Consider the following 23,752-nt stretch of genomic DNA (forward strand, 5'->3'; position numbering starts at 1 on the left):
AATACTAGTATTTGTATTATTAAGCAATTACTTTTTATGGAACGATGTACTTTCCATACTGATTCGAGGCAATCCTACATGTGCGTAGACAAAGGAGGTTGCTAATGACGCAGGTTGCAAAGCTTGTCCTAAAATTAACAAGGTAGACAAGTGGCAGCAATCCACTTAACCTATAGGTTAATGAACGAAGTAATATTAACATTAACAACTACAACAGTTGTAGCTAAAACTGCAGTTCATGCTCCCGCGTAAATGTGTTAATTTTGAGCCAAAAGTCAGCCGACACTGTGTAGTTTCATTTCCATTACCCTTAAAAAGTACAGATATCAATTTAAAGGAACACTAATATTATCAGAATGGCAATAGCTTCAGTTACAGCAAAATATTTGTCCTTTTAGGTACTACTGCTGACTTAAATCTCTGTCTACTAATTTAAAAAAGTGTATGTTAAATTTGACGTCTTCATGTTAAGTGAGCTCCCCATGTAGGCACCAAGAACACTGTTCGTGTATGAGCGTCTTGATTCTCATGGACGTTAAAATTTAACATCAAAAGAAATTCTGGACATTGTCGGGTCGTATTCTAATGGTTCCCTCCCGTCGTAAGGGGGGGGGGGGGGGGGGCGACCTTCGAAAATATACTTCTGCAATGACATCTAATAACCTCCTCTCAGAAAGACGGCAGGTACAGGCTATTGTAAATGGGTCTCACGTCTGAGACTTCTATATTCTGTTTATGTTCAGTTATCTACCCTGGAGCAAAGTCTCCTCTCTGATGATAACTGATCATCGTATTAAAGTGCTTTCGGAAAACAACTTTAATACAACGGGTCTAACGTAAGCGTCACAGTTATGCGCATCACTACTGTGTATAGACTTCGAGTTTCTACAAAATGTTCCCACCTGTTCAATTTCGCGGGAAGATTCCTTTTTGCACTGGTTAGTTATTGTTGCTGGGCTAACAATCGGAGGGAAGAAGAGAAGCAGACGAGCATATTTCTCTCCGACAAAATCCTATCTTTCAGCTGAAAAAGATGCACCACTGTATCTACCAGTGTCAGTATTACAGTACACCTTATTTTGGCGCCTGGGTCTGCTATTGGCTAGTTTACGTTTGCTCCCTGCCTGAACTATCTCCTGAAGAAAACGACTTTACCAGTCTAGAGGCCGGCCGCGGTGGTCTAGCGGTTCTAGGCGCTCAGTTAGGAACCGTGCGACTGCTACGGTCGCAGGTTCGAATCCTGCCTCGGGCATGGATGTGTGTGATGTCCTTAGGTTAGTTCGGTTTAAGTAGTTCTAAGTTCTAGGGGACTTATGACCACAGATGTTGAGTCCCATAGTGCTCAGAGCCATTTGAACCATTTTTTTGAACCAGTCTAGAAATACTGTGCTTACTAGTTTACTTGTTGGTCCAAATGGACATCGGAAACACATTAATCGCATTAGCTAAACCTTCGACTATCAACAACTGATCCAGAACATACACGGAAATTGCCACTGATGATCGGAAAGTAGTGTTAAGACTGATCAAATGAGAAGAAGTAGTTCCTTATAAGCCCGGTTGTGAGCAGGAACAAAGATTCATAAGAACATAACAGCAAAATATTTACCACTCCACTAGGCTACGTACTGCCGACGAGCTGAAATAAATGAGAGATCTTTTAGAAGTGTGAGAAAGTGTCAATTCTGACACCGTACGAAGCGACAGCTGCGTAGTCTTCCATTTTGCATCAGATAACCGCTAGGTACGCGCCATGACAAAATAGGGCCGTGTGACTAGATTTAAAACTCCTGAAGTCCACATCCACCGAGACAAGACGTTTTAGAACACATATACTGTCATAACAAAAGCAGGTTTGGCCGCATGATGAGTAATTTTGCTGCGCATAGACTGTTTCCGTTGAGCAGCAATTAAGATAAAGGAAAGGGCTGGTAGGTTAACATTCAACACGGCGGTGCAGCTGGCGTTACCTTCTTGAGGTGCTTGTTGACCCACTTCGTGAACGTTTTCTTCTGGATTGCATCTCGTTCGTCTGAAACAATGGAAAGAAACTTGTTAGGCAAAATTCCCAATTCCCATGGCAACATTTCAGCGAAATGTTTATCTTTTACAGGAACAGGCGTTAAAAATAAACTTCTCACTATCACGCCACAGTCGTCAACTCGTTAAGTAAACATTCTAAAATACCTGCCAATACCATTGTTCTTAGCAATAAATAAATAAAAAACACTGCTTATGAAGACACGACAAAGTGTCTAATATGTGTTTTTAAAGTTTATCATTAGTTATTCAAAACATTTTTCATAGTCTTCTTCTATTGTCACTACAACTACAACGATATAAACAACACAGCAAAAACGGTTACGCAGCCAAAGCAAAAATTCAGACATGATTTGAAGAAAATATTTGCGCATGCAGTCGCTACTAAAGACTTTTATTAGCTGTATACAGGCTAACGTGTGCAGTGTAATTAGATAAAGATGATCAGTTGCCCTCACAGGATTCAAGATGAGGTGATACGAATCATGTTTGACGCTCGTGGCGACTGCACTCCTCCAACTCTAATCCAGTGACATACTGCAGACATAATGCAGAGACTAAGAAAGATAGTGAAACTAACGACAGCGTTCTTCCAACGAGATACTGGAACATTAGTAACAAATTTCACAGGCGTGTCATTTGGGATGTTTAGACAAACTATACGTATTCGCGAAGAGTGTAGTTCAAATCCTGGTACAGTCATCTTGCTTTTGATGTTGCGTTGTCCCCGTAGAGCGCTTCTGGCGAATATCTGAACGATGACTTCTACACGCCATAAACAACCTCTGCTTCCTTCCCCAAACAGAGAGAGGTGGCGCAGCTAGAACACTAGACTCGTACGGGGTGGTGATGGTGGAGGGGGAGCAATGTTCAAATCCCAGTCTGATCATCCAGATTTAGGGATTCCATCGTTTCCCTAAATCCATTAAAGCAAATGCCTCGATAGCTCCTTTAAAAACGGGCCCGCCCTATTTATTTCCTCATCCGAGTTATTAATTCGCCTCCAGTGACCGCACCGTCCACAAGACGCTATTGCCTAATCTTCCTTTCTTCCACTTCCGACTCTTGGTGCTCCGTAGGTAAGTACTTTAATAGCGATGGCGAGTAGCGTCTTCCGTCCCACTTCTTGTTACAACAGAGCCATGGCGGAAAAAATTACATATGGTCTGGCGGGTATAGGGGGCGTACGTAAGAAGAAGATCCCTAACTACTTGTATTCTGCTCAGAATTGTAACCTCCAAAACACAGTAATATATGAAACCATTTGGCTGTTGTCAGGAACGGCACCAATTATTATTCAGCTAGAAGACAACAGAATGAAAGAGATGCAAATGATGGGAATTCCAGCCTGTGCAGTAAGAAAGCATCCCCTTTGCCTGACTCAGAGACATCATTTGTTTTAAATGAGTTTGTACTTAGATTCGCAGCAGTGTTGTACACGTGGTGGAACTAGAATTATTGCTACTTTCACTTACTAAGAAGTTTTGTAAGACGAAGCTCCAAACTGATGAAGCTGGCGTTATAGTCGAAACGCGCGTAGTATAAAATTAAACAGTTCAACAGGTTTTTTTCAGTCATATTATCAGTCGCAACTTTCACACACAAACCAGAATAGAGACATTTGTGGTAAATTTAAGTACTGTGTCGAACCAGGGTTACAAACTTATCTACAGAATTACAGCGTTGATGGCAGGTCTCGCTTGCAGTCGCTGATTGAGCGGGGAGAAAGGACATGAAGGCCACGAGTGAAAATTGATGTTGAGTGTAGTTCCACTCGGGCTTAGTTTATCGTTTCAGCAAAAGTCATCTGGAAGCCATTAAACTGCTGTAACGTAAACTGGAGGATATCGTGTCTGCGATATGTTAACGGACGTTCTAACGTCCGGCTCGCTACTACACGCTTACTGGAGACGAATAAAAGTAAAGCGGTCATCAACCCGGAAACTGACTCGAATGTTACTGTCCTTTCTTGTCACTGTGAGGGTTAACTGAAGCCTTCGATTCCGCCTCTCTGTTTCCACCTACATTAGCAAAATAGCTGATAAACGACTAACCGAAATCCGATATGTGTAACAGACGCACGATAACACTAGTTAATATTCGATGACTTACTTCGCCAACTCTCAACCACTCCGTCACTTCTCAACCTAACCTCGATCGCGGGCTACACTACAGATTAGTATGTCGTCATAAACTATACTCTACAAAGTATAGATGCATAACAAATATTGTTGGTGTTTTGTTCTCTTTCTTTTTGCGCACGTACCACATGCCGTACTATTCGTATCGAGTCCTAGTAGAGGCCCAAATATAGGCATGACATATTCACAAGTAAGAACAGCATTATCAGCTGCGAAAGTAGCCGTACGTGACACAAATAACTCAGGAGCAAAAATGGATCCAAATCTGAGACTTTGGATGTGCGATTTGCGCCTACCGATACGTATGGGTTCTTTGATTACGGAGCAAAATTTCGTAACAAAATAATTCAATAAATACTACGGCAACTGGTCAGAAACTTTAGTAGTTGGGCCTCCGAGAGCCCAACTAAAGAAAATTGAGAGCCATATGACAGGAACGAGATCATGTTCAGAAAGTGAAAGTTCCGTGGTGACAGCAAGGCCGCTTGCAAAGGCAAGAGGACTTTGTACGGAAAGGTAAACTGCAATCCCGAAGCGCAGAGGCGTAACCTTGCTACTACTTGCCGAACGCTGTTTGCGGACACACGCCTCAGCGGTAGCTGTCTGCAAACAGGGCGCTGGTCGTCCGCAAACAAAACGGACACTACATTATCAGCAGCAAGCCGCCGCGACAGGTGCGTGCGGGGAGCGCCAGCCACGTTACAGCCAGAACCGGCGATGACGATTCAATGTTTACCTCACAGCGTGACACGCAATTTCTCGTCCCACTGCTTTTGGAGATGTTGCGGCATATTTGCACTGTTAAATGCCCATCTACGACAGCGCCAAAAAAGCTGTTCAGTACGACGAGTTGTGCGCAGTAGTACGGACTATTGTGTTCGACAAAACATTTGTAAATCATTGTATCCTCCGAACTTGCCAAATCAAAGAACGCGTGACCAGAATCCGGATTTACTGTAACTAAGGTACCCTTCAAACACCAGACTCGGATTCGTATTTTGCCAAAGCTCGCTTCTCGCTTTTAGTATGAAAGGAATGAGTTTTCAGGTTGGAACATGATGTTACAGACTTGGAAAGGGTGCACAATTTAACTTCCATTTGTAGATATCACCATTATTATATTTCGTTAATGTCACCACAAAAGCTTTTCTAACTGAGACCACCGGGAGGGTGCAATGTTTTTGCGAAGAAGATTGCGACTGGTTCCTGTAGAATGGAGTTTTGTCTTCGTCCTGTTCATGTCGGTGGAAGGAAGGAAGAGAATGAAACCATATCCTATTCCCCTCGGATAGTGTCAAGGGGACTGTCGAGTTAACATATACATACATACATCGCAAGCCGCGATACGGTTCATAGCGGAGAGTACCTTGTACTACTACTAGTCATTCGCTTTCCCGTCCAACTTGTAAGTGAATAGAGGAAATACCAACTATCTATATGGCATCGCATGAGCCCTAATTTCTCTCGCATTCGTGGTCCTTATGTCAAATATACGTTCGCGGCAGTAGAATCGCTCTGTAGTCAGCCGCAAATATAGGTCCTCTAAATTTTCTCCACAGAGTATCGCGAGAAGAACAAACTCTTGTCTTGATCGAACCTACAGGCAACAAACCAAGCAGCACGTCTCTAAGTTGCTTCGATGTCTCGCTTTAATTCAGCCTCGTGGGGATCCCAATCGTCTAACATTACTCTCGAATGGATCGTACCAGCGGTCTCCTTTGTAGGTGAGTAAAATTTTCCTAAAATTCGCCCATTAAGTCGAACATTCCACTTGCCTACTACCGCAGTTACGCGCTCGTTAAATTTCATATCGCTTTGCAACCTTACACCTAGATATTTGATCTCTGGGCCTGTGTCGTGCAGCGCACTACTAAAATTGTATTCGAACATTACAGGCTTGTTTTTCTCATTCATTCGCATTAACTTACATTTCTCTACGTTTAGAACAAGCTGCCACGGAACACTCTAAATAGAAATTCTATCCGTGCCATCCTGTATCATCCTACAATAACTCAACAACACTTACGCTTACACTACAGTGTCATCGGCAAATAGCCGCAAGTTGCTGCTCACCCTATCCGTCAGACCGTTTATATATACAGAGAACAACAACGGTCCTATTACATTTACTCACGGTACCCCTGGCTATACCCTTGTGTCAGATTAACACTCTCCGTTTAGGACAACTTACCGACTTCTATTACTTCAGAAACCTTCGAGAAACTCATATCTATGAAACTATTCCGTATGCCCGACCTTCGTTAATACTCTGCAGTAGGGCACTGTATACAACGCTTTCCGGAAATCTAGAAATAAGGAGTCTGCCCGTTGCCCTTCATCCATGGTTCGCAAGATATCGTGCGAGAAAAGGGCAAGCAGAGTTTTTTAAATCCGTGGTGATTTGCAGGCAGATGTTTTCTTGGCACTAGGAAATTATATTCGAACTTAGAAAATGCCCCAGAATTCTAGAGGAAACCGATGTTACGGATATTTGTCTGTAATTCTGGGGGTTCGTTCTTTCATCCTTCTTACAAACAGCAGTGGCTGTGCTTTTCTCCCAGCTGCCTGGAACTTTGCGCTGTACACTACACCTCTCTTCCTCACGCTCACATTTCATGATGCGCTGCGGAGACGTTTCGGGTTTAAACCAGCCACCTGGAGTGCACTCTGTGATAAAAAACTGCCCGGCATCACGAGATCACTAGCAACGAAGCACAAACTCGCAGGAAAATTGTCAATTCGCTACATGTGATCGAATGTCGTGGGGTGTTTTCCCATACATCTTTTGGCCAACAGCGATGGTAGAGAAACAAGATATTTCCTGTAGGCAATTATTATTCCAGTCTCACCATGATGTTAAGTCTACCTGCTCACTATTTCCTGAAATATGCATCAGTGGACATGTAATCTTGGAAACACACGGGCATGGATGTGTGTGATGTCCTTAGGTTAGTTAGGTTTAATGAGTTCTAAGTTCTAGGCGACTGATGACTTCAGAAGTTAAGTCGCATAGTGCTCAGAGCCATCTGAACCATTTTTTTTGGGACAACACAAAATCTAATGAACGAGATCCTCCACTTTCTTATACTGTGTTTTTCTAGTGAACTTTAAAGTCTGCAGCCAACTTGGTGTAACGAATAAATCTTTTAAGACTATTAAAAACTGTACGCTTGATCCGTCTCAGACTACATATTCACTTATAGCTTTTTTACCTCTGCCAATCATGTGTATACGCAAAAATCATCGTTCCACCGCCGTTTGGAGTTCACATTGAATTTTACGTCCTCCTGTACATGTTTGGGTGCGTCAGCTCAAAGGTCGATGTAAGGCAAGGGTACACCACCTCCATTGTTATTTCCGTGTCTATTGGGGCGCTGCGGTTGATGGCAGATTTACCTTTAATCACAGATGCCTGTCTTACTGAAGACAACGAGGTACTAAGTTCGCCTAAGAGTGATAGTCCAGCTAAGTTTCTCAGTTCTGTAGCAGTAATCGATCAGTATTCGGCAGAAGCGCTACTGTGGAACGTCGCACGAAATTACAGCTCAATTTGCCACCGGTCTAGAAATCATTTGGGATCGAACAGCAGTTCAGCTGGACAAGGAGGGCAAGTGGGATCAGTCGTGGTGCTGTCAGACAAATCATGCCGCTGATGGCCTGCAGTGATTTACAGAAACTACAATATCTGGAGGGTGACTGTGGACCCGTCTCCTCGCGAATACGAAAGAGAGAGAGAGAGAGAGAGAGAGAGAGAGTGTGTGTTACAAGTCCTAGTGAGCCTGCAGTTTTGGTCTGTCAGGGAGGTAGTATGAACACGATATTGTGCAGCAACCAGGCAGCATACGATCAAATGGGAACAGATTATCAGGGAGAGCGGCATGGACTCCCGGATCTGGTTGAGGCTGTGCAGTCGAGAGAAAGAGGCTTCCTGTGCGACGACGCAGCGATCGCGTACCCGCACAACACATCACGCGCTTCTAACGAGAACGCCCGACTTTCCCTTTACCAGCAACCGTGCCTCACGTCAGCCGACTCCCTCGCGAATGTCGGGGACGAGAACTTCGGACACAACAGCGAACACGTTCAGCTTCCACTGTGAGTATTTTTTTAAGATAGGGTGAAATACGTTTGAATTCCAAAACTAAATTTTCACTCTGCAGCGGAGTGTGCGATGACATTAAACTTCTTGGCAGATTAAAACTGTGTGCCCGGACCGAGACTCGAACTCGAGACCTTTGCCTTTCGCGGGCAAATGTTCTAACAACTGAGCTACCCCGAGTCCCATTCACAGCTTTACTCCCTCCAGTGCCTCGTATCCTACCTTCCAAACTTCACAGTTCTCTGCGAGACTTGCAAGACTAGCACTACTGGAAGAAAGCCACTGCCTGGGGGATATTTCCAGAATAAAGTTTTCACTCTGCAGCGGAGTGAGCGCTGATATGAAACTTCCTGGAGGATTAAAACCGCGTGCCGGACCATGACTCGAACTCGGGACCTTTGTCTTGCCCGCGAAAGGCAAGGGCCCTGATTCCAGCCTCGCTACGGCACACCATTCTAATCTACCAGGAAGTTTTACGTTCGAATTGAATGGCAGGAGTAATTATCTGTACTTATATCGAGGCATTCTAATTGTGCAATCTATCATAAAAGTAGGACCACCCGCGTAATAGCGTGCTGGTCCACCTTTGGAATGCAATATAGCAACGGTTCTGTGTGCGTTCGATTACTACCCCAAGTCTCACACAAGCTCAGGTGAATGTCCCCCCTACCGTAATACGGACGCTACCAACCTGCGTCCGTGCCTCAGAGCATGTTTCGAGCAACCGTTCGCATGGATAACCTTGTGTAACAAGAAATCTGATTCACCCGACCAGGTGACAGGTCTCCATCGATCCACGGTTCAATCTCAGTAAACTTTTTCGCAGTGTCTGCACCAGCATTCTACTCTGGCGTCAAATATGCCACAGATCGCCGCCTATTCCGCTTTACAAGACCGCCACGTTCTGTGATTACGCTTGGCGTCTGCTCTTAGTTTCACCCTCCTTCGACCACTTGCTATAGTTACGACAGTAGCACGCGAATAGCTTCGCCGCTTCCTAGATGCTCTTTTCCAGGCGCCTGGCCATAACAATCTGCATTTGTCCTAGTCGTTTACGTCAGTGCATTTCCTATCGCCGCTGCTTCTCTCAAATACCTTCTATACCGCGGCACGCGCCCGCACCTCCAAGAGGCGGCATTCAGTTTCGCGGTGGGCGGTGGTCATACTGATTTGGTTCCCCGATGTATACCAGATGGTTTTCTAATTGCAAATTTATTTACGAAACTACTGCTGATGTAATTATACTGGTGAAACTAGGCGTTATACTTGGTTAAGTAGCCGTCGACATCAGTGACCGGACAATTCCATCCGAGGCGACTGACGAGTGTGATTTTAGCGGTGGGATTTCCTGACGTCAGTCGCCTCATCGACCCGCTCAGAGCCAGCAGAGGCGCCGTGCGGGCAGCCGACGACGGGTACGCACGCGTCTGCTTTGTACCTCACACAAACGTCTACCTCCATCTGCATACGTTACTCCACGTAAGGAATCTCAGTTTAGAGTGTCAGATCCAGGCTGGCATTGCAGAATACGCCACGCAAGGACGATAAATGTGGAGTTTGATTTTACGGCAAGTAATTGATTTTGCATCCCTGGAAAAAAACTCTTCACTCAGTTTGTTTTTTTGCTACAGCGCACCATCACGTCGGAATAAATATCACACGTGACAATGCATCGCATTTTGTGACACACAGAGGACAAAAACAATTTACACCTGGCGTCATTCACGCACAGCAGGTAAAACGTACGTAAATTCAAGTGACCAAGATACTTTATCCATAATTACATACAATTTCAAAAAAATCCGGTTTGTACCTTACTCTTATTCAGACGACTATGTTACCAAATAATAATAGTAATAATAATAATAATAATAATAATAATAATCGACTTTCTTTCCGTACTGTAATCTCGTCTATTACAATAATGATTACTATTATTATCTGGACAAATCATGACCAATTTTTTAAGTTATTTTCCAATTGCGCTCAAGATTTCAGTTTCTGAGAGCCACTGAAGAGCAGTCTCCAATTTGAATAATAAACATTGGGAAGAAAAAGAGGTCTGTCTTACCACGATTGGAAAGTTTTAAATATGCATCACTCCATTTATAACAGCGGAATTGCAATGAAGGGTGTAAATACGCGAAAGTAACGAAGTCTGATACTGCTTTTATTTTATTATGGTTGATATCTGGGACTTCTAGTAGGCCTACAAGGTAATCCTAGATGATCTGTTACAGTTATATCTGCAAGGAGAAAGTGAACTCGATATAAATGTTTACGAATTAAAACAAAGAAGATTGTATGTTCTCGGCGTTTCCTCGAACAACACCGCATATGCCCTTCCTCAACACAAACATTACTAACAAAAGCTGCGTTTTGAAAAGAACGTATTCGTATGGTTCCTATTAAGCTATGTCAGTTACTATTCAGATCGATAATCTGAAGATGCAGACTTTAGTCCGCAATTTACGATCAATTAATGTGATGTCTACATACTTCGATTTCATGGCGAAATCAGGAGCTTGAGCTGAAGTCTGAATTTTATCTACAACTGAAAGTTGAAGGCTCTCGACCTTCTCAGGCACGAATAGATTTGCTCATACTACAAGACGGTGTTTAGCAAAACAGTACAGTGTTCAGCACAAGACACTGGGCTCACGTCGGTTTTACAAGAGATAGAGTCTTCGGTGGCAAAGGCTACAGGACTTTTACATAACAGCAGAAGCAGCAACAGCAAAACAACAACAATAAGGCAACGTTGTGGACGAGCGCACAAGGGAGAGGGGGGGGGGGGGAGTGTTTCCGCGCGATGGAGTCGCTATCCCAGGGCCGTGAGCCGTTCGTGCCTTGGACTGCAAGGGGAGTGTTTTATAAAGACGGTACGGCCCATAAATCAACTGTCCGTGGGCGGGGGACGGCGACTCTCGTTAATTGGGGTCGGGTGTGGCGGTCGGATGCGCATCGTGGACAAGGGTATCTTCACTGTGCTGCCTGACGGTCTACGTTCATCACCAGAACCTTTAGGGGCATCTTGCGCTAAATAACACTTTCTCGCAAAATGGATCCGAGACAGTTGTTGGTTTCTTTTCGCAAATGCTAAAACATACTGCGCATGAATGCTTTGTAGCGAAACTTCATTAGCTTCAACTGGACAAGAAGATGGGCGTGTCTACTATAAGATCGAAGTCTCAAACCGAACAAGTGTGGTTTTAAAATACGGAGATGTCTGTTCTACAACCCCTTAATGTCCCTCATATGTAAAACTCGGTATCTGTGTGCAAAATACGTCTGAGGATTAACTAACCTGAAGACAAGAGTAGCAGAAATGGTTCAAGAAACGGTACTGTGTAACAGCCAACTATGAGCAGCAGTTTCACAAGAGACATCGAAGAGCTACTATTACGCACATTCGATAAGGGCGAGATGGAGAAATACCACATCATTTTCGGTGCAACCGCAGTATAGTAGTGCTGTATGAACAGCTATCACACTATTAGGGAAGAACATAATACGACACAGCAACTTCTGCTTCGGTGAAGACGAGTATGTAACTACTGGATGTGTTAATACATTTTATTTCACGCAGGTGTTTTTTTTTTTTTTTTGCTCATTAACAACTGGTTTATAACTGCGATGAATTTGCTGGTCATAACTGTCTGTTACATGCCAATTTTTCTTCACAGCGAATTGTGCATCTGTTGTCTTTAGAGTAGTTGACTTTCTAATGTCGATTGTAGAACAGACATGCCTTCGGAAGTTTTAATCATTTTCATTCGGTTTCACACCTTTCCTTGTTAGAAGGGGCTATTCCACCATTCGGCTGACATTTTTACTGGGCACCAACGAAAAGTCAACAGTCGGTCGGAATCTGAGCTAAAGTACCGAATAAGTGTCCCGTTTCTTAATCATTAAATACTCGTATGTCCATAAAATCCGTCAATTATACACTGATAACCAACAGAGGAGTTTATGAGTATGAACAGCACTAGTAATGGTGAGGTATTGGACTTTCTCGTACTGCGTATTATTAACAAACATTTCGTCCGATATATCATTAGCGAAATGTTTTAACCTGTAATACTTCAGTCCTGTCTCCAGGGCTTGTTTTTTTATTAACGGATAATTACATATTTCTGATGAATTATAATAATACATGTTTATTCTTCCAATCATTTGATCTGATTACTTATTGAATGCTGATTGGCCGAATAAAATTAGCACGTGAACAATTCAATGGATCAGTGTTTTCATCAATTAAATGGAATGTCAAGGAGATAAGATTCGAGTTTAGCGCTTCGTCGACGACGAAGTCATCAGAGGCAGAACGCAAGCTCAGACAGCACGGAAGTGGCGGAAGGGAAACTGGTACGGTCCTTTTCAAAGAAAACATCCCAGCATTCGACTTAAGCTGTTCACGGAAGCCACGGGAAAGCTAAATACGGTGGTGTACACTGTGATTTGATGCCCGCGCAGTCTGAGTGCGAATCTAGTGGCTTAACCAATGCGCCAGCACAAGCATTGGATGACAACATCAATTAAAAACGTGAGATGTTAAACATAGGCACTCTTGAATCTTTTAGACGTATATTGCACTAATATGCACGGCTCAGAAGAGCTGCAAATTAACTGTGATAGTCACCTTGTTGATTCTATTATCTGAATGGCATAATTTATGGTAGTATAGATGTGAGGACCCTTTTTACCGACACACACACACACACACACACACACACACACACACACACACACACACCTTACTTAACAAAAACAGTAAAACGTAATTAGTGATGCTGGATAACCTTCGATAAGCGAATCACCAACCCCATTACTCCTCTAAATTAGTGTGTGTCTTACTAGTAGGGGCATTGTGAGTGCGTGAGGAGGGAGGCATCGTACCGTACCGCACCGCGCAAAAGCGTTATGCAGCAGGGGGATTAACAGGGCCACGCCCATCATAAACACAAAAGGCGTCCGCTGAGGTCTGTCTTCGTACCCACTGTTTTGATGTCTAAAACACTTCGCGCCGATTTGTTATACGGACATTGTTGTTCAGCTACCAAGTCAGAAACAACTATAATGCACAAAATTGTTCCAATAGAACAATACTCCCTCCCGCTGAATTACTTTGCTTAGCAATACTTATCTACTGCTCTCCATTTCAAAATGACTCAGCACTTTAATCTCTTTACCATTTAAGAGAATTCAGTGTCGATTTCTACCCTGCACTGTGTGAAACGGGTCTCCAGTTCATTGCAGGAACGTTGAACAGAGATTTCGCAACCTACTGTTTAGCTGTAGTACAAAGTATGAAATCTACGTGTCGACTACCCATTTCCAGAAGAAATGTACGTAAATACAGCAGACATATCGTAAACAGCAGTACATTTGCGTCACTGTCTATATTTGAATGTTACCGTGCGTATACGAATACCGGTCAATACGAGCTTATGAAGTAGCGCAGAAACAGTGGCGTCACAAAACAAAGCTGAAAACCGTTAAACGAACACATTTTTACAGCATACAACATATCTCGCAGTAAAGAATTTGCTATAGTTTGTTAACCACAAACAAATCAGTATTATTAAAAAAAACCGCACAGACTCATGCAAAATGTTAAAATAAATTCATTAAAAACCAAAACACTACCCGTTTAAGGACAGCACAGTGATTATCGTTCAACAAATCGATCCGTTACGATATGTAAACTTGTTGGTATCTTTAACACCGGTCATAGCAAAGTAAAGCTCAAAGAGTTAACGGCATTTGACTGTCCTTGACAACTCAGTTATCAATTTACTTGCCAACTTGAGTATTAGAATTGATCTTTAATTGCACCCATGAGTATCATTTGCTCATCGGTACGAACTTCATATTGCGGGAGTAGTTTATTTCCTTTCCGCTTCGCAAGCACTGAGATACGAAACGCCCGAGTCGTCAGCCGTCAAACAATTGACAACAAAACTACCAATAAGATAAAGAAAACGGTGCGTCCTAAGGAACTATTTCATTGTCGTGAGGTTTACATGTGGTCGAGAGCTCGATCCTTAGGGGTAGAAACACGCTCTCAATTACACACAGATTCCGGCGCCGTCAAAAGTAATGTTTAGGACTTGGATGCTACAGGCTGAAGCTTCAATCGATCACAGGGAACTAGTTCGGAAAACTTTAATAAGTGTGACAAAAACATGGTTCAAATGGCTCTGAGCACTATGGGAGTTAACTTCTAAGGTCATCAGTCCCCTAGAACTTAAAACTACTTAAACCTAACTAACCTAAGTACATGACACACATCCATGCCCGAGGCAGGATTCGAACCTGCGACCGTAGCGGTCGCGCGGTTCCAGACTGTAGCGCCTAGAACCGCTGGTCACCCTGGCCAGTGTGACATTTTCGGCCGTAAGAAGATTATATTTTAACCAGGAAATGAGCTTGAAACCAGAAACTACGGTGATTTGGATTTAATTTTCAGCTGCAGGACAAAATATAAATTGTTGTTCGGATAACTATATGGAGAGTGGAAGGAAAAACATGTCAGCACCAATGATGGCGATGTCTGGCACCATGTTACAAGCACTCCAACCAACTGTTGGATTCATAACTATTTTACGTGAAATTTAAATCAAAACAAACAGGAGAATGTCTTTAATCACCGCGTCACCTTACCAACTATACCTACAAAAACAACCGTCGGAAGTCGTCGACAGTGAAATAACGCCTGATTACATCGACCTTCTGACGAAAAGGAGTGTAACACGTTACTGTTGTGGCATTTTTTTAAAGTTCCTGCCACAACATGTTTCAGCCCTATAGCGTCACATTCCGCGGGACAACTGCGGACCATCAGTAAAGTGTCCAGAGATAGCCTTTCGAAGAAGAGGTGTGACACTGCGTGCCGATGGCGTGGGCCCACAAAGGCGAGCGATAAGGGCGGCGGAGGCAGCCCGTGCCCAAACTGAGGGCGTCTCGGAGATAAGCAGAGGACCAAGTCCAGGCCCTTCGCAGGCCCTCCGCGCTGGGCCGATAGCCTTCCAGGCGCCTCCTTTCCAGATAAGGAAGGCACTGCCTCCCCCGGCTCGAGGGCCGCTGTCAACAAGGGAGGCGGCCGGGGTACTGCCCCACGACACCCTCCCTGCCTTACCTCGTCCAAAAGCAGCTTCACTTCGCCGTAAATGCTTTGCATAAATCGAGTACGTGACGAGTCCAGATACAGGCTGCTGAAATTCATATAGAGTTAATTTTGCTGTACTAAAGCTGCCATCAACCTGAAGGTTTGTATGAGCACTCCAGTGCTTTCTAGGCATGCTCTTATTAGAGGTGGTACCTACTTGCCTTCTCCGACCTTCGAACTAGTTTACCCAGCCGGTTACTGAGGGAACTGCCCTTAACGTGGACTTCAAACCGCGGTGCATCCCACCGTTTTCAGAATAAACATTGCCAGGGGTAACAGAAGTAAGCGACAAATAAAAATATTAGGGCTATCAGGGATCGAACCCTAGACATTAGGATCTGAAGTAAGAGCCATCCTGAACTTAAAAAATAAAATTGAAGCAGGAAAAGGCTACACCATAAGCTAAAGGCCATCTCGTACTCAGTGTCGTGAGGAAGGCGAACCAAAGACACAGCTTTATTGGCAGAACTCTTAATAAGATGCCTCAGGGACTGCCAACATGATGCCTGTCCCTTCCTGCGTGATATGGGATTCTCCCAAAACGAAATGTTGGGCCTGGTGGCCTAGCGGTAAAGCGCATGACGGGAAGCCAAAAAGTCGCGGGATCCAATCCAGATCGGACCTTGGATGTTTCAGTCTGCATTTTAACCCAGCCTTCACCTCTCAATGATGGGAGGAATCGCCAGAAACGACACGTGGTTCATATTCCACGTTTAACTACTGGTCCCTTTCCCCGGTTGGATAATTGGGGTAGGTAGGGATAAGCACTAGGTCTGTGAGCCATACATTATTATTATTATTATTATTATTATTAGTAGTAGTAGTAGTAGTAGTAGTAATAGTAGTAGTAGTATTCTTATTACCAAATAAGATAGACGGAGGACATCGAAATATTTCAAAGAAGGACAGCTCGTTTTGTATAATCGCGAAATAGGGGAGATATGATAAGCGAGTGGGGGTGGCAATCATTAAAGCAAAGGAGTTTTTCGTTGCGGGGGAGGTCTTTTCACGAAATTTCAATCACCAGCTTTCTCCTCCGAATATGAAAAAAGACTTCTTTTTATTCCGTCTTATATAGGGAGAAATAACCATTATGAAGAAATAAGAGAAACAGAGCTCGGAAGGAAAGATTTAGGTGTTCATTTTTCCCACGTGCTATTCGAGAGTGGAACGGTCGACAAACAGTCTGAAAATGATTCTATGTAGGCCTACCGTATGCAAGGCACTTAAGTCTGAATTGCAGAGCAGTCATGTAGCTAGAGAATGCACTACATAGAAGTTTAACTGCAAAGCATCATTCGTTATAAACACGAATTTTTAATTTGAGAATGTCCTTGCAGTTTGCTGCTAATTAATTTGAGTGTTTGTGGGTCCGCCTTGGAACTCTTGCATTTTTCTACTGTCATGTACCCACCTTTCGTTGGTAGGAACACCACAGTGTGGGTAAAATTACTTATCAGTTTACATTTGACGCTTGTAACTGAGATCCTCCATTCAGATAGCGAACTGTCAGCTTACACACCGCACACGCACTTGCAGTGGTCGTTGACGCAACGCGGTAGTGCCAGCACACAAATACCAACTAACAATAAATTCCAATTAGGCTACGGCGCACCTAAGGCACTCCGCGGCGTAGCAGAAGGAATTTTTTTTTTTTAATATGGTTTCCTTGGCAGAACTGAAGTCCAGTTCTGTGTCAAACTATTTTCTGTTGCGTTTAATTCCACATACGTCATAAACTTTAAAAATGACATCAAGTAACACCGTCCGCTGGGAGTCATTCCTAAAGCTGTACAGATTTAGGAAAGTTGTTAATTTTTCAGCAGAAATTGTAGCCTAAAATACTTATCTATATCGTTGATACATTGCTTCTGGAGGGCACGCTCGGTGCCTGCAAAATGTTGTTACATCCGTTCTTGTAACAGGAAGGTCGTATGTTACTCACACAGGATAATGCTCGCCCACACACTGCTCGTGAAACTCAAGGTGCTCTGCAAGACGAGCAGCAACTTTCCTTGTTAGCACGATTTCCAGACACGTCTCCAATCTAGCAAGTGTGGATGGGACTAGAAGTGGCACGCGCGACTCGTCAGCCAACTGCTCTTACAGAACTATGTGAACAGGTCGAGCACGGATGGCTTAACGTATCCCAGGATAGTATTCGCCATCTACTAATACGGATGTTTCAGAATGGGTCGATACCCGGTGCCTCGGAACCGTTTGTCCTATTGATCTGTAAAGGTAATTATTTCATTTACTCCACACGCGCTGTTGCAACAACAAATCTTGAGCTAATTTTTTTTTTTCCGGCAGTGTATACAGCACGTCCCAAGAGGCGCGGCGCCGTGTCCCGTTAAGCTGAATTTCCCATCCCCGTCCGCATCCGCGTCAGCGTTAGCTGCCTCGTCCCGTGAGATGCAGTCGAGTGCAGCAGCGAGACAGGCTGACGCGGTGACGCGTGCATCCTGTGGACCACCGCCGCCGCCTCTGCCGTGACCCCCTGGCGCTGCAGGTCTTGCCCGCTGACTGCCGCCCTAAATATAGAGCAGGGACCCTTGTCAGGGTGGCGCGACCCGATGCTATCGCGCCAGGCCGGGCCCGGCCGTGAAAGGCGCGCAGCGCACATTAACATTCCTGGGCAATGCACACACACACACACACACACACACACACACACACACACACACACACACACACGATGCTCAGCGCTCGCTTGCTCTCTGAAGTGCCATCTAAGTGGCTGAACGTAACAGGGACCTCTTATGTTAAACAGACATTACTTGTGGCGATAAACCTACCCGCCTACAAACGAATCCTATGCGTCACTAATACGCTGTTGGCAAACACGACAGCAAGAGTCGTCTTATCTTCTCAGCAACCTAATGAATTAGTTTCCGTTTCCGCATCAAAGTCCAACATTATCCGACATACTGGCAACGATGTCGGACGACGTTAACACGCAGTTTCTGATACTCTTCTTCGCCTGGTATTCTGTCGCAAGTAGTCCAGTGCGTACTTCGTCGCGTAGATCTGTCTCTATCACAAAGCAGAAGTTGCCTTCTGTACACTGGAATAGCACGCTGTTGCTTAGAAGTGCGCTGTCCCGTGGTTTCTGCTTGAATGTCGATGGCAGACAAAAGCCGTATCAGTGACGATGTTATTGAGGGTGTACTGAAGATGTCTGCTGACGAGTCGTACCACTCTCGGTTGGCCTTAAGCTAGTGACGAATCAGAAAGTGAGTACAATGGGGATTTCATTACATGTAAATGGAAGCTTTGTCGTGATTGAAATGAGTCGGCCAATAGAGATCTACGATTCCTCATCTGCTTGGCCAACAATGGGATCTAATATTTCTAGCTCATTTTTACAGTCGACCTTATTCGCAAAATCGTGAGCACTAAAAATGCAGCAGGGAAAAATACAGGAGGTATCTCCACTAACAAAACACAACATTTAGCATTCATGGGAAAAAAGTTCGGCAGCAGACATGAAAGCATTTCTTGGTGTAATAACAAACATGGCACCGAATTCAAAGGCTGGATAAGACAAATAATTTACCGAAGACTGCCCAGACCGAATCTCATTCTTCAAGAACGATTTCTCAAGTCTCTATTTTTTCCACATTTCTACTAACCCTTTTTGCTACCCTGCATCGGAAAAAATTGCTAAAAAAATGTGAAAGGTTTAAAACGTCAACTTTTCGGACTAAGGCCTCTAATAACGCCTCAGCTTCAACAGACATGCAGACCTCTGTCCGTCACACCCTGTAACCGTCTGCATAATATGGAAACTTAATATAAGCAAATACATTCAACGCCCAAGACTTGGTACCAGTAAAAATTCTGATAGTTACGCTGAAATGAAGACGGAAACCGGACGTGGAAACGCCGGTACTATTTTCTTCTGAGAGCCTCAGAACGACGCGGTGTTAGAACCGTTTAAGTTTCCGGTCGAAATATGTCAGCAGACATATTTTCCGTCTCATAATACGTACTTGCACATATTGCCTGTTACAAGGACGAGAAAAACTTTGTAGGAGGGACAGTCCAGTCACGAGCAAAAATACGCCTTCAGACAAAAATCAACAAGCCTTTCGTATGTCCTCGCAGTTTACACGCCACCATGACAGGCAACATCCGTTGGCGAGTTTGTACAGTGATTACACAGAGCTGTACCAAAACACTGATGGCAAGCTAGTAAAAGTACTGACTAACTTGAAAATGTTTATTGACGCGAAAGCGGAAACTGTAACGAGTATAGGAGAGAGAATGCAGCTGAAAATCCCGCATTCTTTACGGTGATACGTCTCGCGCACAGTGCTTGACAGTTCCCTAATGTCGGCCGCTGGATCGGTGAGCGTTTACCAGGCTTATTTGCGTTGCGCGTGCGATATGGTTTCTACTGTCTTAACTACGGAGCTAACTCGGAAAACGTCATCAGTCGTAGCTCTTAAAGGGACGTCAGCACTTTTCAATCTTATTATTGAATACATTCGCTCTGCACTGTGGACATATCTCGTAACGAATACAAACACAGTTTGGGTCACAACTTTTTATTTACCGACAACAGGTTTCAATCTGCTTTGTTGATCCTCAGGTCTGCAACCGCAAAGTGCAGTTTGTCAACAGTTGTGTGAATTTTTTTAACGTCATTACCACACAATTGTTGACAAAGTTCACTTTGCGACACCAGATCTGAAGATGACCTGCTACCCAGACTGAAACCGGTGGTCGGTAAATAAGAAGTTGTGATCCAACGGCGTTTGTCTGCTCATTATAATAAAACGGTCACGATTCCTAAGACAAGGTGTTAATCATGAGTATGTCCCATAATACTTGGCGCAAATAGAAATTAAAATTTGGCTACCAACTCCTGCATTTAACCGATTGCACTTTGTGAACGTCGATGGAGGCTAACCTTTTATGCACGCCAGAAGAGATGAAGTGGAACCACAGAATCATTAGGGTGACCTAACACCGCGCAAACAAATTACAATCGACAGTGTCCGCAGTTAAAAGATTAAATCGTTAATGGCAAAGTAACGCCAGCTATTGGTTGGTTGATTGGTTGGTTTGGGGAAGGAGACCAGACAGCGAGGTCATCGGTCTCATCGGATTAGGGAAGGATGGGGAAGGAAGTCGGCCGTGCCCTTTGAAAGGAACCATCCCGGCATTTGCCTGGAGCGATTTAGGGAAATCACGGAAAACCTAAATCAGGATGGCCGGACGCGGGATTGAACCGTCGTCCTCCCGAATGCGAGTCCAGTGTCTTAACCACTGCGCCACCTCGCTCGGTAACGCCAGCTATTGTGGGACATAATTTCGATAAAAGGTATCGACGTTGTGGGCACGGCTGCAGTGGGCTCTGACAGACTTTGCCTGTATGTAAATATAGGGGAAACATCGATGCCTTTCAACAAGATGAGAGCAAAGCAATAACTCAGACGGCTCTCCACAAAATCATCTACGTTATTTTTATGTACGGCGTTTGGTGAGTGATACGAGTCGAATCTAACACGGTAGAGAGAACAAAACTCATACCACTGCTACACATTTGCCGCTCCTTTAAAGTAGTAATTTAATTAAAAATGCCATAGAAATGCTCGAACGGTCAGAAAGAGACGTCTACCAACCTCCTTAAATTCTCTACGCTTTCAGAGGTTGTTCAAGAATGCTGAGAAGTGTTTGAATATTATGAACAAGTAGTTACGGAAAATCGTGATCATCTGCTGGGCACCGAAGAGTCCGCTTTGAAGAACTACAATGACAAATGACTCCAGTAAGCATCACTTTCTGCCACACGTACTACAATAGCGAGAATTACACAAAATAGGGGTAATAAGACACTACAGTAGCCAGCTATGATAGCAGTTGTGGAAATGAACAGAGCTAGATCTCTTAATGACACGTGACGGGGTGCTGTAGACAAACATACTGACTTTTCAGGAGGCACTGTAAGCAGAAAAATCCCGATTATGGCGAAGTTAAGGAAAGATAGCCCCACATGCAAAAAAATTCCGGTCTTTCAGAACGCTGGAAGCCTGCTCGCTCTCTTAAGGCAGAACCAGCGACTATCTCTGGCGCAACTGGCTGCGGTTGCCAGTGCCAAGGCAGGCCCAAGTGTTTCGTGGTGATTGTTCCCCGTGGCATTGCCGAAAATGTAGCTCTCTAACACATGCGCCGCTGTTGATCTAACAACAGCGCCAAATGTCGAGTGCTCTAGGCATGGAAAGATTGAGTTTGAATCGAGGGGCAATAGAACCAAGTTGTCTCTCCCGATAAGTCGATAGACTTGTCAAGATATGTCGTCTTCCAAAAGGATATCCGTTTGAACGTTCCCAATAACTGTCCATATACAAGGGGACTTGAAAATGTAAATTATGTATTACTGTGGCAGACCAAATGGCTTTTGCTGAATGCTTCACAGACGTCAAAGTGAAACAGATACATGTCACTCTTTTCCAACATAGCCACCAAGTTTCTGTACCCAACGGTCAGAACGTTCTAATAATCGTTCAGTTCCTCGTCGATAAAAATTTGCTCCTTGGTCACGGGGCCATTGGAGGTCCTTATCGTCGGAAAATCTCCGTATGCTGTGAATCAGTTCCTCTATTGCCTGGATATATTTGTTTGTGTTCGATGTCGATGGCCCTCCTTCACGATCAGCATCATCCACGTTTGTGTAGCCTTGATAAAATATTGTTGGCACCATGTAACTACGGCTGGACGCAACAATGAATTTGCTCAACGTACCGATCGCGTTTCACTGTAAACTGGCAATTTGGGCCTTTTGTCCACAAGAATGCTACCATCGCGCGTACGTTTCCAGTTTCCGTGCTGTTTCACTTCCAGACTGTGACGCACGTATTAACCATACCGCAGCAGAATTGTGATCAGGAAATTCAGAACATGTACTCTTCTGACGATGTGCTACTCCTGTTGTGCAAAGGTTTTAGGGTGGGGACAACACGTGTAACTTACTTTCTTAAAAGTCCCCTCGTAGCTCGCAATAAACTGAAGGATGTTTTACGACTTCTCGCAAACGACCGTCACTGCAAGAAAGTGGCCGCTGGAGTCTAGCATACGGTCCCCCAGAACAAGATATCGCACGGCGTCATATCTCGAGCTTGTTCACGTGAAATGCGGTTCTAAATGCGGCTAACGACCCTACTCCTGCGATATTGGGGTTAGACATTTTCGGTGTAAACGAACTTCGCTCATGATCTTTTACACTGGTTTCGAAGAAGAATTTTATTTGCAAATCCACAACTGGTAATAGTTTATTAATTGAAGCTGCACAGTTACAAATCTACAGGCTAATGCCAGATAAGTCAGATACAATTTCCCAGTAATCACTTCTTTTAATGTAAATTTCTCCCCAAGTTCGTATTTAAGTTTATTTTTGCTGTAAAGGTTTCTTTCGACGTTTTTTTAATTTGATGTTAACAAAGTACTGAGTCACGTTCCCTTTATTTAATAAATACCTTGTTATACAAATCTTTATTAATTTCGAGTTTAGATCATTTTATTATTTCCTTGTATCACAAAACTATTTACAACAGCTTAAATGGCAACATTCTTCCTTTTACGTCAAATGAAATAAAAACAAGGGTAGCCGGGGACCTATCGAAATTACCCTAGTTGGCAAAGAATGCAGGGTGTACCATAGAGGATGGCGCAAACTTACACGGCTGAAAGTACACGATAACAGAAGCACAAATGTCAAGTACACATGGGCTCTAACACGCATACCTTAACAGCTATATCCTTGATTTTCAATATTATGACACAAACCTCTTCTACTGCAAGCTCTTTGCGTTCCACATTTAGGTAAGTCTTCTTATCGACCAAAACAAGGAAAAAATGTTCTGTAAACAAATGCTATAAAATGCATACCTTAACAGCTATGAGATATCCTTGATTTTCAATATTGTGAGACAAATCTCTTCTACTGCAAGCTCTTTACCTTCCACATTTTCGGAAGTGGTAGTATGGACCAAAACAAGAAAAAAATGTCCAGTAAACATGTGCTTTAAAATGCATATCTTAACAGCTACGAGCACCTCTTCATCTTCGGTACTTTGGAACACAACTCTCCTAATGAACAAGTGCTCATAACTTTTAAGGTAAGCATTTTAGAGCACATGTTTACTGTACATTTTTTTCTTTATCAAGAATATTTCATAGCTCTTAAGGTATGCGTTTTACAGCCCATGTTTACTTGACATTTGTGTTTCAATTATCGTGTACTTTCGGCCGTGAAAGTTTGCGCCATCCTATTTTATACACCCTGTATATCTC

At 43.7% G+C, this 23,752-nt stretch overlaps 1 protein-coding gene across 1 annotated transcript in view; it reads right to left on the reverse strand.

Moving 5' to 3' along the window:
* Nucleotides 1-23,752, reverse strand: part of LOC126195243 (microtubule-actin cross-linking factor 1) — a 503,782-nt gene that overhangs the window by 404,695 nt on the left and 75,335 nt on the right. The window contains exon 2 of the mRNA XM_049933770.1: nt 1,971-2,032. Coding sequence (XP_049789727.1) covers nt 1,971-2,032 — 62 coding nt within the window. The remainder of the gene's footprint in view (nt 1-1,970; nt 2,033-23,752) is intronic.

The sequence above is a fragment of the Schistocerca nitens genome, chromosome 7 (genome assembly GCF_023898315.1).
Source record: "Schistocerca nitens isolate TAMUIC-IGC-003100 chromosome 7, iqSchNite1.1, whole genome shotgun sequence".
NCBI classification, from domain to species: domain Eukaryota; kingdom Metazoa; phylum Arthropoda; class Insecta; order Orthoptera; family Acrididae; genus Schistocerca; species Schistocerca nitens.